This window comes from Sinocyclocheilus rhinocerous, unplaced genomic scaffold (genome assembly GCF_001515625.1).
Source record: "Sinocyclocheilus rhinocerous isolate Xijiao unplaced genomic scaffold, SAMN03320098_v1.1 scaffold134, whole genome shotgun sequence".
NCBI lineage: Eukaryota > Metazoa > Chordata > Actinopteri > Cypriniformes > Cyprinidae > Sinocyclocheilus > Sinocyclocheilus rhinocerous.
Window position 1 is genome coordinate 197,013 of NW_015631070.1, and position 18,650 is coordinate 215,662.

Consider the following 18,650-nt stretch of genomic DNA (forward strand, 5'->3'; position numbering starts at 1 on the left):
CAGGGGAGAGAGAGTAAAGGATACCGAAAGAGATAAAACAAAAACTCCATTGTAAATTGAAACTTTAAAACTTCTGCACAATCGCTTCCACTTAACGCTTGGATTGCCACTGATAGTACGCTGGGAAAAAAGCACCAAATCTCTTAATCAGCTCATGCATAGTGAAACGTGCTGACCTGGTGCAAATACTGTCAGGAAAACAGATCATGCCAGACAGAGAGCGAGAGAAAGCAAATGGGAGAGAAAGACAGGAATGACAGGAATGAGAGAACACTCTGGTTGCAACGAAAGTATTGATCAGGGGTTTTCAAACTGGCAACCAGGGAACCCCCAGGGGCCAATAAGGGAGTCCATGGAAAAGCTTAGTTTTGAAAAATATTTAGTTTTTCTTAGCTTAGAAAAATAGTGTAAAAAAAAACTCAAAATTGAATAAATAATAAAACATAAGACCTAACTAACTCAATAAATGAACTGATTAAAATAATAAAAAAAATATTTAAAAAATATTACAATAAAGAAAGAGATAAAAATGTAAATAAAAAAACCTCCAAGAACTTACAAGGGAGTGGTGGGGTATCCGTGGAAAAGTTTAGAGAAAAACATTATATATTAAAATAAATAAACAATAAAACATAAGATCTAAGTAAATAAATCAATAAAGGATTAAAATTATTAAATAATGAATCAAATAAATAAAATAATTTAAGAAAAATAATAAAAGAACCCCCAGAGGCCCGGAAGAGAGTGTTAAGAGGGTCTGTTGAAAAGATTAGAAAATAAAGTGTTTAAAAAAAAAAAAAAGGAAAAATGTGTCTTAAGTCGCTGGGGTATATTTGTAGCAATAGCCAAAAATACATTGTATGGGTCAAAATTATCGATTTTTCTTTTATGCCAAAAATCATTAGGATATTAAGTAAAGATCATGTTCCATGAAGATATTTTTCAGACGATGTATAAATCTCAATTTTGATAAATTGACCCTTATGACTGGTTTTGTGGTCCAGGGTCACAAATAATAAATAAGTAATAAAAAAGATCTAGCTAAATACATAAAATATTGTTTTAATAATTAAAATAAAAATGGTTAAAATAACAATATATTAATAAATAATAATACCAATATAATATAATAATAATACATATAATAGTATTTTAATAAATAATACATAACAGTACAGTAGTGAATAGAATTTCTCTCCAAATATTATTTTATACACATTTATAATGTAATTTTTTCTCAATATAAATTTCGTCTTTATATATTAAAGCACATAGCCGTCTTTTAAATTATAGAATGAGGGTCCCTTACTCGAGGATGATCATATATGGGGATCCGTGGCACCGGAGCGATTGAAAACCCCTGACCTACATGATATGAACATAACAAACCTGGCTGAGAGCAGTCGCAGGCCCAGATCCAGACTCTCTCCCTTCACCTCCTGCATAGTGACTTTGCGGCTAAGTGGAGTGACGGGAAGCGGATCCTCTGTGCCAAGCGGGTTTAGAAACTCCTCCAGCAACCTCTCGAGAAACTTCCCAGCGTCGCCTTGCTCCGTGCAACTCATTCTGAGTGTGGATTTGCAACCTTTTGTCCAAAGCAACCTGTGATGCAAACTTCAGGTATGAATCTACACAAAAAATAAATGAATAAATAAATAAAATAATAAACACAACCATCTTCACCAGAACCTGTCAGTGTTGTAAACGTAATTTTCCTCATCATTTTAAAGCAAATATGTTGCTAAGGTAACAGTACAGAACAGAGTAGAATATATCATATTTAGACATAATAAATTATTAATATAGAAACTTTTCTAGGCTTTGTGTTTAGGTTGATAAAATAATCCATGCAAAATAGAATGTTAAAGTGTTGGCCAATCAGAACACTTGGAGGCGGCCCGCTGTCAACATCAACCAATGGCCTGCGCTTGGGGCGGGGCTACCTGTTTGTCCGAACTATAACAGACAAGGAGAGGTTTTTTTTAAGTTTACGCTTTATGATTATTTAAATGTAACGAAAGTAAGTGTATGTGTTGTGATACCACATTTTATCTGTAAAAATGTGACAAGTCATATACTTTTCAGATGGCAAACTACAAATACAGAATGTATCTATAGTACACTAAACCTACAGACGTCTTCGCAAATTTCGCAAAACTGAACTTCTGTCTAACCGCAGTGTATTGCATAAAAGAAACTTTGGTTTGATGCATGACTACAAGGATTCATGGTGTAACTTCTGCATGACACCTTACGAGAAATTGCACACTTAATGTGCTGATTTGCTGCTCAAGATACATTTCTTATTATAATCCATGTTGAATTTTATAAAAATCTAAGAGTAAAAAAATCTAATCTTTTTCTGTCACTTCTGATCAATTTATAACAACTTTCGAAAACAAATTTTACTGACTCCAAACTTTTGGTAGTGTATAATGTAATTTATAATATTTTTAATTATATAAAATGTATTTAATATGTAAATAAATAATTTTAATAGCATCAATCAGAAACAGACTTTTGTAAAAACAAGTGTGTAATTTATTAAAAATATAAAATCTATATATTTTATATTATTAAATATAAAATAGGGCTGTCAGTCGATTACATTTTTAAATCTAATTAATTACATGTGTCGATTAATTAAATCTAATTAATCGCAAAATAAATTTGACTGTGAAAATATCCACAAAAGATTATTTAAAGCTATTTTGTGTTAAATGAGAAAGTTCAAGTAGACATTACAAATTGTAGCTTTAGAAAGAAACATTTATTTGATTCAACAAAATATATTATACATAAACATTTAAGCTATAACGTCCTAACATAAACTATGGAATATAAAAGAAGATAATTTGAGAAACAACTCAGTATTTTTTGTTCATACAATGAAAGTCATTAACCAAAACAGCTTTGTTACCGACAGTCTTCAAAATACCTTTTTTTATGTTCCACAGAAGAAGTGTTTGAAACGACATGAGGGTAAATTATGACAGAATATTTTTGGGTGAACTATACCTATCCCTTTATTGCTTTTATTATAATTTTTTTTATGAAATGATACTCTAAATAAGAAAATAAATCTGCCAGCAGGTGGCGGTAAATGTCTTCAGTCGATTCGACTCGAACGGCTGATTCATTCAGGAATGAAGTAAACGGCTCACTTTATGAATGGGCCTTTGAATCATTGATTCACACGACTCGTTCAAAACGGATTCATTCAGAAACTAAACACTGTGTTGTGCGTCTCTGAGCTGTGTTGCTCGGAGACGCACAACATTTCTGCTATGGCTTTTAAGTTTTTTGGGTGTTAGTATCAATATGTTAGTCTTAAGGTTATCTATAAGGCAGTGTGCTCCAAAACAGTGACAAAATTCGCATTTAGAAGATATAAGCATTCAGAGCTTGCAGTTCGTCACTTCCGCCAAAACGGCTCAACGATTTTTTTAGACGTCACATCGTACTTCAGCTTCTCATCAAACTTTCTGTCCAATCAAATGCTCTCTAGAAGCCCCCTACACTATAAAATAGACGCTGAAGCCGCGGCTGAAATCGGTCACTTGTCCACAGAATTACTATTTTCAGTACAGTGAATGAACGATTCAAACAGTGTAAATATGCTTTCCATTTAGGAAAAAAATAAGTCTGGTTTCATGCTGCCACGCTAACCATGGCACCGCACACACACTCTGGTCCGGTCCAGAGACACGATAGCACGGAGCGGATCACATGCGCGTATCTGTATCGGAGCTATTTGAATTCTACACAGAATGCTATATTTTATAGCAATATGGATGAGATTGTGGCTGGCATACCCTGGGAAATGCGGCTTTACGGAGCTCAACGGCTCTGAACGGCTCTAGCCCAAGCTGTGATATAAACGAACGCTATTGGCTATTTTAAAAAGGGGCGGGGTGGGGCGGGGCTGCTTGATATGTCCCGCCCTGTCTTCCTGTTTCAGTTAAAATGACGTCAACACAGAGTAACGCTGCGTGTTTCTAAGCATTTCAGGGGACCTTTAAAGGTAATGTTCTCTGCTAAATTGAGCAAAAACATATAATATTGTTGTATAAAATAACATTTAACTTAAACTCGTGATATTCGGGACAAAATGAGCGCTCGTTTGATAGCCTACTGCTCTTGCTGCTCGTGTGATATCGCTTATGGTATGATAGGCCTATAAATTAAATATGAGACAAAAAAACTCATACAAGGTCATTTTTTGCACCAATATCTTGAATTTTAGGGCATAACTGTATTTATGGAGTTGTTGCCCCTGCATCATATTTGTCAACTGTATGAAATGTAAGATGACGTACAGGTTTGGGGGCGGGGCCAGTGCGTTAATTTTAATCGCGTTATTTTTTCATAACTAATTAATTAAGTTTAGCCCTTATGTAAAATAAAAAATGTATACTTAATATTTAATCAAAATTATTTCATGTTTAATTATTTAATAATAATTTATTTATTTATTATTTAATAATATTCAATAACTACATTTTCTACAGTTGATTTCATTTGGAAACAAAACGTTTCTTTTCATTTTCATAAACTTGAATGATGGTTTATCCAACCATTAAAAAAAAAAATTTAATCCAAAGGTTGATCAAGGGCATAATCAGATCTCTCATTACTGGATATGTGGGGGAAAAATTTTTAAAGTACATAAAACACAGTTTGAAAGAAACCTAATTGAAGAATCACTTTAAAACAAGTAGATTTGAGAATCAAAGCTTTTTAGTCTCCTACCTTTCTTCATGTCTCTGAAAGGAGGATTGCTGAAGCAGTATGGACACACAGGGTAGCTTTTGCCACGGGACCCCGAGGTCCACAGCACCAGCTCAAACTCATCCAGAGGACACTTGAGCTCCTTGTACAGCTTAATGGCTCCATTCTGAGGCAAACTGTAGGTCTCGTCACAGTGAGAGCAGTGCAGGCGACTGGGTTTGGCCTGGGGGTGATTAAAAAAGACAGTTACTTTATATTTGACACTACATCATGATAAAGCTGTAAAAAGCAATCTGGGTATCATCTGATTCATCTTTTTGCAGTTGTAGAATTCGTTTTATGTGCATTTATTGGAACATAATATTTAATTCTTATGAAAATATATTTTAATAATAATAATAATTATTATTATTATTATTATTATTGTAGAGCTTTTTTTAGATGTTGCATTTGAGCAGACTTTTTAGTAAATAACGCTTTTCCATGTTAAAATTCATAATTGACAAAAATATTGATGGTGGAAAACACAAGTCAACTACCAGCATTTACTGAATTACTAATATATTTCAGTTTATAACTTCATTTTCCACATATTTTACCATCCAAAAGGAAGAAGTAACAGTAAAGACCTCTATACTGTGGCTGGACTTCACTTGAGAAAATCAGCATTAATCTCCCTTACGCAAGCGGTGGACATTGAAGCCCATTTAACAGGGACATTAGACCAACAGCCTAGAGTCTAATTTGAATGATGAGGGACACTGATGAATAATGTGTGAGTTATTCCACATTCAGATGGACACAGGACAACATTTAGGTAAAATGCTTCCTTGTTGAAGGTCATTTTCAGGTGCTAGAGAGATGAGAGGCTGGGCTAAAAGCCCAAAGTGCATCAGAGCAGAAAAGAAATAAACCACGTGATTTACAGCAACTTGACCATTCGGATGGTAATTAGGATCAAAGTTAGTGTGCATATGTGGATGCTCTGGGATCCCCATCCATATCAAATGAGTCATCAAAAATTTTTAGCTGCATTACTCACTGTGAATAATCAGCATCATTTCCTCTCAACTTGAAGTCAGATGTTTAAAAACTGTATTTTTGATGTACAAAGCATTGTGCACTATATACACAGTACTGTTCAAAAGTTTCGGGTCAGTAAGATTTCTTTAAAGAAATTCATACTTTAAATTGATCAAAAGTGACAGTAAAGACATTTATTATGTTACTGTTTCATATAAATGCTGTTCGTTTAAACTTTCTATTCATCAAGAAAATACTGAAATAAAATAAAATGCATCACGGTTTCCACAAAAATATTGTTACTTTTCAACATTGATAATATTAAATGTTTCTTGAGCAGCAAATCAGCATATTAGAATGATTTCTGAAGGATCATGTGACACAGAAGACTGGAGTAATGATGCTGTACACTGAACTCAGACCTGAACTACAGATCATAGCATGTACAGACTTTTTTTGCTGCTTTCTTTGTCAACATGACCTTTAGTTTGAATTGATGACAGTATGATAAGATGGAGGAATGTTAGATATTTAACCAAACACGCTTGTCTCAAAATGGTCCAAAGTTCAGTTCTGCACAGCACTCAAGTCAAATGATTGCAACACCATGTCTGGGGCTTTGATCCATGGCCCTGACCCTACCATTAACTCCTGATTTGGAGACATCATAGAGGGCTTTGACCTTCTTATTACAAGCCAAGGGCTTTGACCTCTTAACTACCACTTTCTCTGGGCTACTATTAAACATTATACCCTTCAGAGTCCTAAACAGGGTTGCAAAGGGGTGGAAAATTTCCGGTAAATTTCCATAAACTTTCCAAAAATCCCCGGAAGATTCCAAAAAATCCTGGAAATTTTCTAACATTTCTGGAATGTTTCCGAAATTTCCTGGTAATTTTCCACCTTTTTGCAACCCTAGTCCTAAACACATTCATCAAGGCTGCAATAATATGATCAACAATACAGTAAAAAGAGTCATATTGTGAAATTAAAACATTAAAACAACAGTAACATTTCCAGAAAAAGAAAGCAAGAATGCAGTACAAGTAAGAAGTCAATACGAGTCGTTACAGACCTGGATGTACTTCATGAAGCGATGGCATTTGCCACAGCGCGAGAGAGGTTTCCCAGTAGCGGCGATGGGAGAAAAGGACACTTCCATCAGCTCATCCATTCCTGTTAAAAACATTCCGAGCATGATTTAAGAGTTAATAATTAGCAAAAACAAAGCAATACACATTGATAAGTGATCAGTAGTGTTAAAGCAACATCTCTAATGCCAAATTTACACTGCAAAGGTGGCACAGAAGCGCATCTGATATGTTCAAAGTATTTACACAGCAATTACAACTGTATACTTTGATACTCTGGGCTGAGGTGGGTCTGACCAGGCATGATTTAGTCTGACTTTTATGCAGCAATCATATAAACATGGAGTTTCTCTGAGAACGTTCTGAAATGTATTTTTAATATGGTACAGAAATACAGCAGTAAACTAATTCTTTGCATAGATTCATTGTGGGACATTACCTGCAATGGAGTCCACAAAGTAGTGAAACTTCCTCTTGAAGATGTCCAGAGTGTGCTGTAAGACCTGGTGGAAGTTTGCCTTTCCTAAAGCTATCAGATTTAGCAGTTTTTCCACAGCACTGCGGATTGTGGGCAGCACCAAATCTGCATCTAACACACACATACAGATGTACAAGGACAAATGTAAGTTTAACAAATGAGTCATGCACACACCAGCTAAATACCTGAGGTTAAAATGTTTTTCCTTACCAATCTTATAGTAACCATGAACCAGAACAATCCCCAGGTTGGTGGGTTTGAGTTTGCGGCCACTTTCAACCGTCACATAGTTCCTCTGGCAGATGTTGTTAATGTGGACAGGGATGCTGGCATCCGTACCTAGTGGCACAATCATTTGTTAATGCAGTCCACATAATAACTTTTACAATTTTCAGAAAAAAAGGTCTGCAATAAAATGTTCCTTAAAAAAATACTTCACTTTACTCCCAGTTACTCCCAATTACTACCAGTTAAAGTTTGGCAAAAATTGTAACTAAACATGAAAATTTTAATTTTTTAAAATACTTTTAATTATAAAATAATACTTTACTTGGCAAAGATGCATTAGATTGATAAAAAATGGCTGTAAATGCTTATTATAAAATATTTATATATCAAATAAAAGCTGTTCTCATCCTGAATCCTAAAAAATGAATTATGATTAAAAATATTTAGCAGGACAACTGTTTTCAACATTGATAATAAGAAATATTTCTTGAGTAGCAAATTCTGAAGGATCATGTGACACTGAGACTGCAGCAATGTCTGCTTGAAAATTCAGCTTTGCTTCACAGGAATAAATTACATTTTAAAATATATACTTTAAACTGTAATCACAATATACTAGTTATACTGTATTTTTGATTAAATAAATGCCGACAATTTGATTAAACAAACACTGTCATGCCGGATTTGTTTCCTACGTTGTTGTGATTTGATCTGAACGGAAACAGCGTATCCGTGTGACGCAGCTGACACCCCTTATATATAATAGCATATAATGAATAATGACATATGAAACACTTTTCATAAATCATTGTGCTGTGAAATCTGCATGCGTTTGAGACTTGTAATTAATTTTGCAGTATTTTAGACACTGCATCCAAAAAGTTACAACAATGGTGAACAAACACTGTGACCAAACACTAACATTGGAAGTGCACATCAGGGATAAATTGTATGAAATGACCTGTTTAAATTGACTCTTTTCTGTGAACTGCTGTGAAGGTTGTCAGCACTAATAAAACCGATCGTACCGATGCCGTGTTTCTCCATGAGTGTGATGAGCTCGGCCTCAGTCAGGTAGTCTGGTGGATTGGTCTGTTTCTCCAGTAGTTTGATCTCATCCACTGTAAATGTGTCTCCTCTCTCACACACCGGCAAGGCCTCTTCCTGTGCAATACCCTGCCAGGGCATCACCTCAGTGTAGCCTGTTTGCAAGAAATATTAATAAGCATCATCTCTCCACTAGAATATAATTTTAAAATGGCTAAAGTAAAAAAAAAAAAAAACATTAATAAAGCTCATCTGAAGAATTCACGTACCAGCAGAGATGAGCGTCTTCCCGCTGCATGTGAAGCTCTCTGTGCCGATGCTGAAGGAAATCGTGGTCTGCAGGTATTTGCAGTCGGGGCTGACCGTTGCGATGAAGTGCCGTGTGATGTAATCATACAGACGCCAACCATCGCTGCCTGCAGAGACAAAAAGATATTTGCCATTTTATAGCTCTGTTGTCTTAGAGTTAGGATGTTCCTGCAATATGGCCTCTGAACTGAATTTCGTTGACTGTACCGTTCAAAATTTGTTTTGATGTCTTTTATACTCACCAAGGCTGCATATATAGAGTAAGAACGGTAATATTATTACAATTGTAAAAAAATTTTTTATATTTGAATATATTTTCAAATGTAATTTATTCCTGTGATGCAAAGCTGAATTTTCAGCATCATTACTCCAGTCTTCAGTGTCACACGATCCTTACGAAATCATTGTAATATACTGATTTGCTGCTCAAGAAACAGCAAATTACGAAGCTACGAGAATACTTTTTTGTGCGCAAAGAAAACAAAAATAACGACTTTATTCAACAATTTGTCTCCTCCACGTCACCCTGTAGCGCCATTTTGGAGAGTAACACATACGTAAACAACCTATGCAATGTATGTACGCGGATACGCTGTTTACGTTCAGATCAAAGCATAAACAACGTAAACAGCGTATCCGCGTACATACATTGCATACGTTGTTTACGTATGTGATACTCTCCAAAATGGCGCTACAGGGTGACGTGGAGGAGACGAATTGTTGAATAAAGGCGTTATTTTTGTTTTCTTTGCACACAAAAATTATTCTCGTAGCTTTGTAATATTACGGTTGAACCACTGATGTCACATGGATTATTTTAACTATCTCCTTGCTACGTTTCTGGTCCTTGATCGTGTAAGGATCCTTGATGTCTGTGGGAGGGTCAGAGAGCTCTCGGAATGCATCAAAAATACCTTAATTTGTGTTCCGAAGATGAACGGAGGTCTTACAGGTTTGGAACGACATGAGGGACAGTAATTAATGACAGAATTTTCATTTTTGGGTGAACTATCCCTTTAAGCTCACATTTAAAATTATTAACAGGATCAAGCATATTGTCCTGAAATGTCAGATTTGGAGTGTTTTCTAGAATATCTCTGCGCTAGACATTTCAATATCAAACATGTAAATGTGAAAATACGCAGTCGTACCCAGCTCGCTCTCAGAGGCGGCTCTCATGGGTGTGATTGGTGGATGGTCTCCTACGTCCACTCCCTTTTTTGGCCTGTTAATGCCCTCAGAGAGCAAGGCTTTTACCTGTATACACAAACACACACAATATTAATCACTATACATTATTTTTGTGGCATATCAGGATTAAATATATAGGATATGTATATTATAATACTAAATATTATACAAAATAAAAAACAAAATAATGCAATTAAACTTCCTACAAAAATACAATAACACCAACACCAAATCTTTCGATTTAATATATTATAAAATATTAGAGCTGTCAAACGATTAATCGCATCCAAAATAAAAGTTTTTGTTTACATGATATACTGTATGTGTGTACTGTGTATATTTATTATGTATAAATAAATACACACACATACAGCATATATTTTGAAAATATGTACATGTATTTACATGTGTATATTCATATAATTTATATTATAAATATATTTAATATATAAACATAACATATTTTTCTTAAATATATACATGCATTTGTGGATTTATATATACATAATAAATAGACATAGTACACAGACATATATCATGTAAATAAAAACTTTTATTTTGGATGCGATTAATCGCGATTAATCGTTTGACAGCACTATAAAATATTAATCATTAAAGAGCATATTAATTAATTAATGAGCATCTTAAGTGATCACTTCGGGGGAGGAAAGGGCTATTGCTTACCGTTTCACCCCAGAAGGAGCTGTTGGCCTGCTGTTTGAGGGTGCCCTTCAGGTCAAAGTTTTCAGGGTAATGTGTGGTCTCCGTGCGAGGGTAGCTGATATAACCCTGTGTGTAGAGACGCTCTGCTATCTGCATAGTATGCTGGGGAGCCATTCCTGAGAAATACACAGATAAAATCACATATACGCTGCAGTTTAAAAGTTTGAGGTCAGTAAGATTTTTTTTCCTCTATCAGCATATTAGAATTATTTCTGAAGGATCATATGACACTGAAGACTGGAGTAATGATGCTGAAAATTCAGCTTTGCATCACAGAAATAAATATATATTGCAATATATTACAACAGAAAAAACAGAAAGTTATTTTAAGTTGCAATAATATTTCACATTATTACAGTTTTACCATATTTTTTATTAAATAAATGCAGCCTTAGTAAGCAGAAGAGACTTCTTTTAAAAACATTTAAAAAATCTTACTAACCCCAAACTTGTGAGTTAACTATTTTCAGTCTGATTATTTTTATGTAAATAATACTTTAATACTACAAAATTACAGGAAATAAGTGATGTTATTAGAGTAAATTAAGTTCTAAACCACTTAATCTAAGTTCAATGGCATGACTGGTCATTACATTTCACAAGTAATTGGTTTTATTGTCTCCCCTCTTTCTTTCTTTCCTCATTAAAACCCTATTTCTTATGCTTTTGATTTGTGAATTCACAAGGAAAGCTGCCCACCCAAAGCAGAGCTGGCCACTCTTAACATCTCCACTGTATTCAATGCGATGGGTCTCTGCTTGGCTTTCTCTTTCTTAGACACTGAGTCAACCTGCAAGAAAAGACACATTGCAACTCATGCAGTTACACATCACTAAAATATGAAATTACACAATCATAATAACTGAGATACAAATACATACTTTAGCCTCCTTAGCAGTCTTTGCCATGTTAACAAACATTTGACCAACATCTCTGTCAAAAACTCGCACGCGGTCCCAGTCCAAGGTGAGTGGACTGTCCTTGCCTTTAAAAACCTGTGTGCACAAAAAAAAGGAAAATGCAGAAGTGAAGCAAGTATGCAATGCGAAATGATATAGCTGTTCTGTAAAAGAATTGGATTTTGAAAACTGGGTTTTGTATTTTGAGCAGAAAAGGCCAGAACTGACCTTTGCCTGTATAACCCAGTATGCTTCAGGTTTGAAGGACTGGATCTTGTCATGCCGTTCCACACAGAATCCCAGTGTGGGAGTCTGACAGGGACCAAACGAGATCAAGGAGGAGTCCAAATTCCCATATTTCCCCTGGAAGTATTTAGTCTGGAAACTAAAAAATAATGATTATGTGTGATAAACAACTTACTATTATCTATAATAACAAATGTTTGACAAATGCATTACTGTTCAAAACTTTGTAGTCAGTTAAAAAAGAAATTTTTCTGAAAGAAATTAAAACTTTTATTCAGTAAAGATGCATTATTTTAATAAAAAGTGACAGTGAATACATTTATAAAGCTACAAAATATTTATATTTCAAATGAATGCTGTTCTTTTGATCTTTGTATTCAACAAAGCATCCTGAAAAAATGTATCACAGTTTCCACAAAAATATTAAGCAGCATAACTGTTTTGATGTTAAGAAGAAATGTATCTTGAGCACCAAATGATCATATTAAAATGATTTCTGAAAGATCATGTGACACTGAAGACTGCTGAAAATTTAGCTTTGCAATCACTGGAAAACAATTACATTTTACAATATATTAAAATAGAAAACAGTTATTTTAAGTTATAATAATATTTTACAATATTGCTGTTTTTATTATATTTTTAATCAAATAAATGCAACCTTGATAAGCATAAGAAACTTTTGTCAAAAATATTTAAGAAATCTTACCAAACCCAAATTTTTCAACAGTAATGTATATTGCACAAAAAAAGATTGTATTATAATGGTATAAAAAATAAACAAATAAAGAACTCAAAGCAGGTCTGTTCTACCCAGATGACCTCTTTCATACCGTGTGAAAGCACAGCCAATCCTGAGGTCCAGTTCCTGACGAGCATCTACAGACAGAGCCTCGTTCCTGTTGGGTTCTCCGAGTCGGTTCATGGCGTTACAGATATCCGTGTCTGTGATGGAGCTGAACTTTGCTCGATACACGGTACAATCATTACCGTAAGACTTATTCATCAGCGGCTGAATGGCATCCAACACCTGAGATGGTACAACACAAACAAATCAAGAAAACACACACTCAAAAAACTGGACTGAACACCTCAGGCCCAGTTATATGAACAATCTTAGGTTGTATTTTCTTTCAGTAGATTCAGACTCACCTCAAAACAAATGTTCTCTCCTTCTTTATCACAATCCAACCACAGGACAACATAGTCACAACCTTTTGCTTCAACCTGTCAATAAACAGCAACTTTGTTATTTAAAGATTTATGGAAGGGTTTTTAAATATGTTAAGACTTAATTGTTAAAATATTGTTATTACATTTACTATAGTATAATTACATTATAGAATAGAAATTATAAATTCTTTGACAGGCTTACATGTTGTCTTTAAATATAGTTTGTCTAAATGTTTAATTATTTTAGACAATAGATACAACATAATCAGTCAGGTAATGAAAGTCACCTGAAGGAATTTGACCATATTTAGTTTGGGGTTTGCTTCTTTCTTCTCAGTCGGAGCTTTACTGAACAACTCAGCTGGATCAACTTTATCCCAGTTGTTATATTTTCCTGCAAAACATTAAGGATAGGGAATAATACAAGTCAAGTTTGCATTGTCTTGCGCATACCCTCCCAGTCTAACAGTATGATTTTTAATGTTTTTTAAAGAAGTCTCTTCTGCTCACCAAGCCTAGCATTTATTTGATCCAAAGTACAGCAAAAAAAACACAGTAAAATTTTGAAATATTTTTACTATTTAAAATAACTGTTTTCTATTTGAATATATTTCAATATGTAATTTATTCCTGCGATTTCAAAACTGAATTTTTAGCATCATTACTCCAGTCACATGGTCCTTCAGAAATCATTCTAATATTCTGATTTGCTGTTCAAAAAAAATATATTCCTATTATTATTATTATTATTATGTTGAACGCAGCGGAGTAGAATTTGTCAGGTTTCTTTGATGAATAGAAAGTTTAGAAAAACAGCATTTATCTGAAATAGAAATTTTTGTAACGTTATAAATGTCTTTATCATCACTTTTGATCAATTTAAAGCATCCTTGCAAAAAAAAGTATTAATTTCTATCATTTTTCCCTAAAATATATAATTATATATAATAATATAAAAATATACTGACTCCAAGCTTTTGAATGTTATAGTGTATAATGTTACAAAAGCTTGTTATTTCAGATAAATGCTGATCTTTAGATCTTTCTATTCATCAAAGTGTCCTAAAATACTCAGGCACTCAACTTTTTTTTTTTTAAATACACATTTTGCTTGTATTTTAAAAGCAGTCCTACTGAAGACAAAATACTTGCCGATGAAGTCCAGACTCATGACATGTCCACACACTGACGTCATCTTGAACCTCACATTTTGGCCCATGAAGCTTCCTGTGTACTCATGGACTGAACATGCTCCATTCAGGCCTTTTCGGGATGAACAGCTACCTGTAAGTGAAAGGCAATAAAAAGAAATGTTTCAAGACCTCATACATTTCTTATAACTTCATGTCCTTCAAGACTTGTTTGCATTTCTTTCTTTGCTTTCGGGTCCCATTGACTTCCATAGTATGAACAAAAAAATACTATAGAATTCACTGTGACCCAAATCTTTTTAGTTACCATCATTCTTTAAAATATCTTCTTTTGTGTTCAACAGAAGAGTGCTCAAGAAACATTTCTTTTTTTTATCAATCTTGAAAAGAGTTGTGCTGCCTATTAGTTTTATGGAAACCATCATACATTTTATTTTTTACATTTACATTTTTGTAAAATTATAAATGTCTTTACTGTCACATTTGATCAGTTTAAGGAATCCTTGCTAAAAATGTTTATTTCTTTAAAAAAAACTGACCTCAAACTTTTGAAAGGTAGTTAAGTACATTTAAGTACTTATACAGTGTATATATATATATATATATATATATAATACATGGAAAATTATAGGTAAACAAAATTGCTGAAATCAAATTATTATTAATATTTACCCAAAATTAAAAAAACATTTCTCAAAAATTTAGAAATTATATAAATTAAATTGGCCAAAAGTGCCCTGGCTGATATACATGTATCACTAAACTAAAACTGAGCATCCAATAGTTTAGGATAAAATACATTTTTAGTATTTATTTTATTATTTATCTGTAATACCTTGCAATAACCGAGAGCCCAAGACAATGTTTTAGTAAACTATATTTATTTATTGTTCATCACTGATGTATTTAATATAGACTAAGGGACACATGGAATCTATGATTATACTTTAATTTGAATAATGCCAATGTACACTGCTGGGGCCTGTTCTTCGTACGTCGCTTATTACATCCGAGATTAAATGTCACATCCAAGATGATATCATCGCGCTAATCAGGATCTGGCTAATTCGGTTCTTCGAAAGCACTTGTTGTTGTTGATTAGTATGGCTGGATTGAGTTACACTGCATCTGTGAATGCAGGCGTTATATTTTGGCAGTAGCTATGGAATGACCACAATCCATGAAGGTGTCCACCGGTGACAGGTGCAAACTAATAAATACTGATGGTTTGTTGCCTACTTCTCACTCTCCCGCTCAGATTCAAGGACTCCTGAGCGTTTTTCTGCTGGTCTTGAACCCGAGCCAGTGCAGTCCGATCATGGCCCAGTGCATGGAGCACACCTACTGCTCCTCCACGCTGAAAGAGTACCATGCACAGCTCATCAACCTGCCCAGCAGGATCAACGAACGCAGCGTCGCCGCATGGAGCTACGAGTGAGTACAGCAGATTTGTAAGCCTTTTTAAAATATGGATTCATAGCCAGCAAAAGGGAAAGTATACTGCAGGTGCATTTTATACAGGATGCATGCAATCCTTTTCTTATAAAAGTTTGTAACAATTCAGAATTTGACAAATGAAAATACATAAAAATGCAAACAATCTAATCTGAAAGACACTGCACGCATTTTGATGCCAATTAGGACAATTACAGACCATCAAATTCTGAATATATCTGAATATAGAAATATTTTTCTGCACCAATAACAGGAAGAACATCGACCTGGACCGTGTGCCACAGATCATCTATGAAGCAAACTGCCTGAACAGTCATTCCTGTGAGGGGGTCGACAGCTCCTTCAGTCTGGAGAGCGTCCCCATTGCAATCAAAATGCCATTTCTCAGAAAAAAACCAATATGCCCAACTTACGCACTGGAATTCGAGGATGTCAATATCGCCTGTATATGTGCTACATCCAGACAGAATTAGCACTGGGTCTAACAGTTCATGCACTGGATTCAATTTTAATTATTATAATACCGTCACTTAAATTTAATGTCAACCACAAAGAAGTCTACTGAATAGTAATGCTTATCGTCCTAAACAAACAACATTAGTATGTAGCCAAAAAACTGAAAGACAATTATAAAATAATTAGAAACGTGCTATTCAACATATTTTTAGTCTAGCATCTCATTTGACGTGTAATGACAACTGTCCATCTGCTGAAGGGATATATCAATGTAATATTAATGAATGAATGTCAAACAGGACCAAATAAGACATCAGGGGGGCTATTTTATTTGAAGGAGCTGGAACACCAAATCAATTAATCCCCTGTTTATAAATTAGGGCACCTGTAATTATATGCAGTATATTTAATTTTTATAAAGATCATACAGACTCACCTTTAGAGAGGATTTTGGCAATGGACTGAGCCAGAGAGGGCTTCTCAGCCACCATAAACACAGTCCTCATCGCTGCTGGTTTTATTTATCTGTCACAAACATCAACGGGACCTGACAATGAAATAACAAAAGTATATATCTTATTTTAAAGTTAATAACTAAAGCTAAAATTAGACTTTTTAGACCAACAATCGAGATAACACACCGGTATGTGATGCAGCTACTTCTTTAGGCATGTTAACTTCCGGGTTGTTCGTGTTTTTTCAAAATAAAAGCCCAGACTAAATTTAAAATAGCGATTAAAATTAAATAATAAAAACATGTAATTGTAATAATAATAATAATTAATAATAACAACAAACTAATAAACAACAATATAATATATCAATATAACAAAATAATATTAAATATATTGACCCATTTCATTTTTATTCACAATTTGAGAAATTATACTTATATACATACATACATACATACATACATATATAATGGGTTATACACTATACACAAAATTACAATTATTGAATATTAAAATTCATATAGTATAAATTAATATTAAAAATACATGGAAAATGTGAAGATGTTTTGCCTTAAAATGATCAATAACTGGCAAATGTCAAAACTTTTTTAAAAGGTTATTTAGTCAACAAATTAAACTTCATGCAAATAAATACGGAATACATAAGATCAATTCCTCATAATAAAAAGTTTTAATTTTAAAAAACTAATTTTAAAAGCCTCTGTCATATCTGAAAATAAGGTTCTGTACCAAGAAATAAAACAGCCAGTGAAAGATGCAGTGTTATTTATTTAGAAATACTCAACAATGCTCAGCATTCTTAAAAAATGGAAAAAGGAAAAGTAATAATTAATTTAACTGAGCCTGCCCATATGGTTTGTTTCCATGCCAATCCAGAAAGCAGACTGCAACATTCTGTAATTATGTCATCACTCACTCAGATTCATTACATTTGCATTTTAGTTTTTAACTATTACATATAAAAAGGATTACTGTCAATATTTTCAACCTTGAAGAATTAAGTTGATCAGGTGGTTTTCTTTATCACAGTAGGCCTATCTCTCATTTCCAGTCTCCACATGACATGGTGCATAAACTGCATCCCGAAGGCAAATTCAATCACAGTGATTTGCTCTATAATAGCTTGTTTGATTCCCTCTCTTTGATACAGAGAGACTCTATTCACAACTTAGTGTCTGACATATGGTTCTGTTACCTATAATTGAACGCAGTTGCTCAATACAGTACACAGTACACGTTCCTAGTTTCAAAGGAACTGAGATTGTGACGTTTTCTAGTCATTTTGTTGTCAGTTTTCTTCCAGAAGACTGCTAGCTGTCACATTTTTCCACTCGCATCACTCCATTTATCCACATCACTCCAGTGAATATTTGGCAACAAAAAGTACCAACATTTCCACTGTTACTGTCCAAGAAAAAATCACACAGTTCATTTAGGCGATGTTGACTTTTATTCAGCATAAGCTGTCACAAAAGGAACCTATTTTGTTTTATTGTATTATTTTATTTTGTTAAGAACAACATAATAAAAAAAATGAAATACTGAAGTTTAAAATGTCATAATCCACATCACATAATCCATGTGCAGTTCAAATGTACTGTATGCGATTTAGTGGTATTTCAGTCATATTTAATAATCAAATAATGAATAAACACAAATATATTCAACAAAATGAAATTAAAAGGCACAAATTAAAATACTACTATTAAAACAAATTGAAATGAATTTTAAAAAATAAATTCTAACAAATATATCATTATCATAACCTACATAACTGCCTTGATATAGCCTATCATCTACTGGTTTATATAAACAACCATAAGGTACAATATAGGCTACAATACGCCAAGATGTCTAGCAGAAATAAATGAGATTTTATTTTATTTTTTTATTTTTTTTATATATTTTTTTCCATACGGAGGCTGTATGCAATCGCATTCGATGGCCACTAGGTGGCGACTTAACATTGCGAG

The 18,650-nt window shown here is 33.7% G+C and overlaps 2 protein-coding genes across 2 annotated transcripts in view; both read right to left on the reverse strand.

Moving 5' to 3' along the window:
* Positions 1-1,624, reverse strand: part of LOC107741489 (protein phosphatase 1F-like) — an 11,425-nt gene extending 9,801 nt beyond the window's left edge. The window contains exon 1 of the mRNA XM_016554230.1: positions 1,390-1,624. Coding sequence (XP_016409716.1) covers positions 1,390-1,565 — 176 coding nt within the window. The 5' untranslated portion in view covers positions 1,566-1,624. The remainder of the gene's footprint in view (positions 1-1,389) is intronic.
* A 1,187-nt stretch (positions 1,625-2,811) lies between these two features.
* Positions 2,812-16,832, reverse strand: LOC107741510 (DNA topoisomerase 3-beta-1-like). The gene is made up of 17 exons (XM_016554265.1): positions 16,638-16,832; positions 14,292-14,423; positions 13,427-13,533; positions 13,119-13,193; positions 12,800-12,996; positions 11,949-12,105; positions 11,703-11,816; positions 11,521-11,611; positions 10,783-10,937; positions 10,059-10,164; positions 8,868-9,014; positions 8,580-8,753; positions 7,534-7,662; positions 7,285-7,434; positions 6,830-6,930; positions 4,753-4,954; positions 2,812-2,831 (listed from the first exon to the last, which is right to left on the reverse strand). Exons 1-17 carry the CDS (start codon positions 16,705-16,707, stop codon positions 2,812-2,814), a joined length of 2,127 nt encoding a protein of 708 aa, XP_016409751.1. The 5' UTR covers positions 16,708-16,832.
* Positions 16,833-18,650: the final 1,818 nt, after the last annotated feature.

What these genes read in the sequence shown, in the direction of transcription:
- LOC107741510 (XM_016554265.1), bottom strand. Translation starts at nt 16,707, where the DNA reads ATGAGGACTGTGTTTATGGTGGCTGAGAAGCCCTCTCTGGCTCAGTCC. An exon ending in CATGGAGAAACACGGCATCG is followed by an intron (nt 7,663 to 8,579) that starts GTACGATCGGTT and finishes TTGTGCCACTAG; the next exon opens with GTACGGATGCCAGCATCCCT. An exon ending in TCATGGTTACTATAAGATTG is followed by an intron (nt 7,435 to 7,533) that starts GTAAGGAAAAAC and finishes TGTGTGTGTTAG; the next exon opens with ATGCAGATTTGGTGCTGCCC.